General features: G+C 27.6%; 1 protein-coding gene across 1 annotated transcript in view; it reads right to left on the reverse strand.

The window, feature by feature from the left end:
• LOC108746091 (pyruvate carboxylase, mitochondrial) overlaps nucleotides 1-7,553 on the reverse strand; it is a 22,203-nt gene that overhangs the window by 12,638 nt on the left and 2,012 nt on the right. Inside the window, exon 2 of the mRNA XM_018482629.1 lies at nucleotides 1-550. Coding sequence (XP_018338131.1) covers nucleotides 1-134 — 134 coding nt within the window. The 5' untranslated portion in view covers nucleotides 135-550. The remainder of the gene's footprint in view (nucleotides 551-7,553) is intronic.

The following is a 7,553-nucleotide window of genomic DNA, read 5'->3' on the forward strand; positions in this document are numbered from 1 at the left end:
CCTCGATTGGCAACGAGGACACTTCTGATTGGTTTGTATTCTACATCTGTGCTGAAATATCTCGTGGCAATTTTCCATATTTGTAACACAGTTTTATGTTTATTTAGTGCCCGATGAGCACGCATGGAATGCATTTTGTTAGTTGTTTTTATTAAGCGTTCACACAGTGTGTATTCACAGAATTATTCTTCGTTACTTTTGTTCGAGTATAAAAAAAAGCTAAAAAGTAAACTTCTACACTTTATCTTCTTAAAATGAATTATTTCCTTATTGAAATTGTTTAAATATTTTCAAATTAATTCTCGCGTTTTAAACCACTTTTCATTTCTGTCTCGGTCTTCGTTCGAGTTCGAATTCCAAATGGTCTTCGCGATAATTATGTTTTTTGGAGGATTATTTATCTTTTTATGTTTTTTATCGCTAGACGCAGCTTCCAATTTGTCAGAATATTCGTTCTATGGCATGATAGGTTTTATCGTATATTTAAAACGTTTTCCTGTTTATTTCCCTGATAATAACTTAGTAATTCCTTCAGTTATTTTTGATATTTCTGAAACAGATAAATTCCATTTTCTTTTAGTACAATTATTACAGTAATTATTTTAAGTTATAAGATTATTACGAATTAAATTAACAAGCGACAAATTAAAAACTGAATTTTTTCACACTGAGAGAGAAAGTATTTTGTTAATTTAACGAGCCATCAGTACCTTCAGTATCCAAGTGATCGGTAAATATGTGACAACAAATTTTATTTGTTGTGATTGCTGCTAGTTTGCTATATATCAACCAATTATTAATAACAGAAGCAAACTACATAGAATCTAACTATCTTTTGGATTTACTTTAGGCTCGTTTACGTAGAAATCGTAGATGATCGTGGAGTCGTCTGGATCTTAAGTCGTACGAAACTGTACAAGCACGGTCGAATTATAGGGAGACTAAAATTGGATAATTTCTTACGATTTGAGACCCTGCAACCGTCTACGACTTATATATATGTATATATGAGCCTCTTATTTGCTAGCGATACTATTGATTATTTGTTACATTGACGAATTAATTTGTAATCGTAACAAATCGATCGTTTTTTAAACAAATATCACATTTGTTTTCCCTTAATTTGTTCCTATAATTAAATTATTTCTCTCAGTGTACAACAAAAGATAATCTGTCTTTTTGAAAAATACAGATTTGTCTTCAATTTACTGAAATATGAAAACAAACTTTTCATTATCAAAGAAATAATATAAAATTAATAAGCGGTAAAATCTGTGAAAGATCGAATAGTATCATAACGCTTGCTTTATCCGCAAATTGGCTCATTGACACATCTATGACATTGAGCGTAATACTGCATCGGATAAACTGCGAGCGCATCTAAATTAGAGCGCTAGAATAGTATTCACTTACTACGTATAATACATCATATAGCATTTGTTGACTTATGTTTTTGGTATGCCAGCCAACTTGGAGTCACGTGCAATATTTGCATTACTTAGGGCTGATTGTTCCATCTTCGAATAAACTATAATGATAATTTACCTACTGGATAAACAAAAGAGCAAAAGAATAAGAACATAAGAGAGTAAAAGAGTAAGACAATAAACTAAAGTTTACCGAAAGATGAAGCAACCATCCAGCCTTGCTTACTGTATAGAAAATACGCAGTATAAAGACAATCTAGCGGAAATTTCAGACTTTACGTCAAGTGAATAATTTAGGGTTATCGATTGAATTAAACATATTATAAATAAATTATTGTTGCGTGCATCAATTGATGCACACAGAAATAAAAAAGTTGATATTTTTTTATATAATAAATTTATCACTCGTTCATTCCAAGAGAAATGTTTCACAAAATATATTTTACGAAGAAAGAAAAATTGTTAAAAGAAATTATTTAGAAAAGATTATATGATTTTCGTAAAATATAATTTTTTATATACATTCAGAATGTGTTTAGATAATATTACACTAATTTATGATGATAATTATGCATTCTGCATCAACATGATTAATGGTCAATGACCATGCACGCAATAATATTATATTGTTTCATGACTTCGACATAAAAACAGCTGTTTGAAATTCTTTTTCATGATAAAAAATATTTTTATGAGTTAATTATCACAAATACATTTTACGTCCTGAAGTGACGTAGAACATGATAACATGTCAATCAAAGATCGCCATTCGGTAAATTGATCAAATAGGTATATCAATGAAAATCAATTTATAATTTTTACTAATTCGTATCACTGGCTTAGATTATCGTTTATATTTCATAAAACATAAAGGTATCCGCAAATGACTGATGTCAGATAAGTATGAAGTGTACCGAGAGCATGTGTGTTACTCGCACATGCGATGTAAAATACACTGCGACATAATTATAAGTCAGTAAGATAAAATTGTTTTATGAATAAACTCTGCCGTTCACTAAATATCGCGATAGCAGAAATGCAAAGAGTAATTTCATTGGCCGAATATTAATTTAGCATATAGTAAATTGATAATTATAGAACATTAAAAACACACACATTAAAAAAATTATTTAGATCAAAATACTTTTTAATTAGCATTTTTAATTAAATATACATAAAAATTTGCAATTAATTATGAAATTTGTATTCATATTTTTAATAAGTACATGTTGTATTTGTCTGAACGTTTTATTTGCTAAATATTTACTTTATATAAAATTTAACTGATTTAGACTTATTTAATTGATTTACTACTTATTTAGTTGATTTTCTACTTAAAGCAATAATAATATGTTACGCTAGCTTATCGAAACATATTTTAATTGAGTTTAGTTAAATATCTTCCAATATACCAAATATATTGAATACAATTTACAAAGCAGCTCGTAACAGTATTTTTATGCATAATGCACGTATACATACATCATCATTATCTATATTATGAAACCGTATAAGGAAATAGGATTTATATTTTCTTCTCTCCAGACATCGGTGATTCATATCGTCTCAAGTCGGTTTGTTATACGTGTGATATACGTGATAACAAGAGAAAATGGCGCTTTTAATACGAATTGCTGGAAAATCACTTGTCACGTCGATAAGACGCACATCTGCATATCGATCAAAGGAATGCATTCATAATTGTCATTTGTAATTATAATGTACGAATTATGTATTCGCTAGTAAGAGCTGAAATCGAATCTACGCGCAGTTAATAAAAATTACTTCGATGTCTCGTCTGCCATATCGGAAGAAACTCTTGAATTATGAATATAAATTTGTCATCGCGATGACTGAATATAGCCGAGGAATTCCGATCTAAAATGTTATATATGTTTTATGTATCAAGTTATAATGTTATACATATATATTTCAGTAATACAATTGTCCAGTAACACGCTAATAAATCGTGATTTGTGACAAACTCTCTTAAATTGATAATAAACCAATTAATAATTAATATTAGATAATAAAATAACGAAAAAATGTTATTTTTATTATATGATCGCATTTTTTATGTTATTAACGTCAAATTCTTTTTTTTTATAATATATTTTAATATACGTTTTGTACATTATTATGCAAAATATATTTGTCTGAAAAATAATGCTATAAATTATTCAAAAACATTGCAAAAATTAAATTTTATTGCATTAATCATTTATATGTCTTAATAAAAGTTTATATTAACGGAATATGTGGAACAGATGAATTTCTATCTGGACTAGATTTCGTATTTACATTTATTAAACACTGTGTACTGTGTTTTTACTGAATTACTTAACATATAATCACGCGGTCGAACTTTCGGAATTCTGTCGGACGAGTAGGGAACTTTCGACTGAAGAACCGTGCCTGTTCATTTTCGCAAGACCTTTGTCCCGAATCCAATCTCGATCGACCTCACAATCTTTGATTGGTGTAAATGAATTGCTCTGTCTGGTGTGACAGTTACGAAATCGAGATATCTATAGTTTTAATCGCATGAACTATTCACCCTTTGCTCGCATAACACGCGTTGTTGTTTCAGTTTTATTTATTTATTTTTTTTAATGTGTACGTAAACATAAAGAGAACTTGACGCGAGATCCTTTTTGAAAATATCATTTTAATATATAGGGTGTCTTGTAAGTTTTTGCCAACCGCTTTTGTATGGATGGAGTGACTAAACTGAGTCAAAAAGTCCTCATTTTGCAATTTTCGCAATGGTTAACAAGATATTAATTACTAAAAGTCGCTAAATATTGGTTTTCAATAATTTTTTACTCAAATACTATCAACTTTACAGAAAAACAGCAAGAGATAAAAATCGTTCATTTTTTTCTCATAAAGTTTTGAGAATTTTTTCAGAATTTTTTGATACCGTATCTTCTCATGTTAGTAAAAATAAAAAATGCAGTATTAAAAAGTTAATAAAAAATTCTTAAAAAATTCTTAGAGTTCTATGAGAAGAAAATAAATAATTTTTACCTCTTGCAGTTTTTCTGTAAAGTTGATAGTATTTGAGTAAAAAATTATTGAAGATCAATATTCGACAATTTTTAATAATTAATATCTTATTAACTATTGCGAAAATTGTAAAATGGTAGAGGACTTTTCGACTCAATTTGGTACGCTCTATCTACAAAAACGGTTGACAAAAACTTACGGGACATCCTGTATAATATCTGCATGCAGACTGTGCATTTATGCATGTTATTTTTGTTAGAAATTAGAATTACAACTATTGATCTAACAATAAATAAAATAATACGATTAACATACTAGTGAAATAGTTGAAAAATTCAATGAATGTTGTACATATCTGATCTTCAAATAACACCAATAATACACGCGTTTGTTGAAAAAAAGGAAATGTAATGTCTCTCTCTAAAATGTAATAAAAATTAAAATGTGATTTTTATCATGAAAAAATTTTTTAATTTAAATATTAAATATCTACGAATTCTTCAGCAAAATGATTTTTTTAAATATAATACGTTTCCGTGCGTTTATCTTTTTAACCTTATTACAACATTAAATATTATCAAAATTTTAATACAAATATAAATTCAAAGTGTTTTGCTATGTTACTATTATTGTACATAGATGATTTAGGAACATAATCTTCTTGTAGACCACAATTGACATAAATCATATTTCATCATATCCATAGTATATTGAATGTTCACAATTTATATGAAGACAACCTTGCGGTTTAATTAACGTCTCTCTTTTGAATATTAAACAGCTTTAAATATTAGAAAATAAATATCTCACATCTTATTAGTGGTTATTATTTAATCTGCAATAAGTGCACAAATAAATAAATGAGAAATTAATTACTGCATACTATAAATCATAACGGTAGAAGACTTAGAATTACCTGATCTATTTTCTATATCTACAATATAATTACAGAATAGCAATTCAATTAGACAATAACGAACGATAGCTAGTTTCATTTTTTTCAATTAACTTTTTAAGGTTTGGGTACAAGGCTATAATTGAGTTAATTTCTATGTATGTCAACTGTTGCATGTCTCGAACCTGGTTGCTTCATACATGAGTACATAAAAAGCGAACGTAGAAAAACGTTTCACACTTTCACTTTTATCGATTGGTTTTCAAGATTTTGCCATTGCGATATCAAATGATAATCAGGTTTATCATTGATGTGCAACGCGTTAGTTATCGAGTCATTGGAGGACACTCCACTTGTTAGTGAGAAAATGGGGTATATAAATGCATATGTACACTATAGGATATTTTTAAACCAATCCGTAGCACTGTGCTTTTAGAAACAGCTGATCCATTATCTATGTACATGAACTTCAGCATAACAAGTATTTTTATATAGCTATTTACAAACAAATTATATGAAATTAATGTATAACGAAATAAACAAAATACTTCTTCCCAAGAGGGATTTATTCATTGTATTAAGTGAGTGCAAAAATTCGTGCCCGATTTATTATTCAAAGTTCAAACAGCTACAATTTTGTTAAAAATAAACGAAATTAAAAAAAAGGATTTTAAAGCTTGAAATCTCTACCTTCGAATAGTTACTATATTTTTTGAATTTATGTGAGTTTTGTAATTTTTACACATAGAAAACTACGAGTTAAACAAAACGGGGATTTTTTTCTTTACTTTGTGGGCCTGTCACATATCCAAAAAAAAATTGCAATTTTTTTATTTCTAATATAAAAGCTTAAAGTTCCCTATAAAATCATTTTTAAAAAATGTCCCTACGATTTTTTGTTATTGATTGTGAGTTGCTGCGAATTAAATAAAAAGAATATTTTGACTTTGATTGCTCATAACTCCGTCAAAACTATCACAATTAAAAAAAAAAAAATGTTCTTAAATTCTTTTATCAGATAGAGAGTAAGTTTTAAATTTTATTTTATTTTTAACAAAAATAGCAGCTGTTTGAATTTTAAATAATAAATTAGGCACGAATTTTTGTACTTACCCAATAGAATAAATACCGCAATAATTATATCTATTTATTTTATTTATAATGAAATTATTATAATGAAATTAAAATTCATTTGAATAACGATTATGTTTCTAAAACGTATTAAGAACACGATTATGAATTACATACCTATTGAAGTGTATGAGATTATATATCAGAAATAAAGAGAAGTACATTTTTTCCACGTAATTTTTTGTGATTTATGTGAATCGCCATTTGCGTTGGAGGAAAATGTTTAATGTGTACTAATGGCTGAGAAGAGAGTAAATAAAAATAAATTATGCTACACATATAACTAGAGTTCATTGCCATCATTTCTTGGCAACTTCATAAGAACTTTATAACAAGAGTGGGTCAATATGTACGCTAGAGGTGTATTGATTTCTCATAATGAGAACCTCATCCAGAATCTATCTAAAAGTTGATTTATCATCTTTATTTGTACATCGACGTAAGATTATCCTAGGAAATATAATTTGTTAATAATATTAATTACTAAAGATCTGCTGTTGCTTCTTTAAATAATAAGTTAGAAAATATATTGATGATTATGGCGATTACAGAATGATTTACAAAATCAGAAAATGCAGAAAGTGACGTAAAGAAGGAAGAGTCAAGAGATAATGAATTAGAAGAATATCGAATGATTTACATACACACAACGTGAGGCGCACGTGCTGTCTGCAGTTTCCACGATGCGTCAGTCGTACGTACACGAAATACATTGAAGTGAAAGTCATCTTATCAGATGAATTGATAATCTATGTTTATCTATATAATTCATTCATTACAGTCATTAAAAAACAGAAAATATTGACTAATTTCATACCTTGTCATATTCAAACATTTCATTTCTCATGCATGATTCACAAGTACAAATACGTTTTTAGTTATAGTCTATGATTAACTAAGTTAGTTCTCTATAAAGGATTGAAATATTTTGAAATTATGTTTAACGTAACAATGACAAATTAATAATTAAAAATTAGAGATTAAAAATTATTTTACAAAAAGACATCAAATTTTTGTTTTTTTTTTAAATTAACATTTGTTTTCCACATCTAATAGAATTTGAAAATATTTATAAAAATAAAAATAAATTA

The sequence above is a fragment of the Trachymyrmex septentrionalis genome, unplaced genomic scaffold (genome assembly GCF_001594115.1).
Source record: "Trachymyrmex septentrionalis isolate Tsep2-gDNA-1 unplaced genomic scaffold, Tsep1.0 scaffold16, whole genome shotgun sequence".
In the NCBI taxonomy this organism is placed as follows: Eukaryota; Metazoa; Arthropoda; class Insecta; order Hymenoptera; family Formicidae; genus Trachymyrmex; species Trachymyrmex septentrionalis.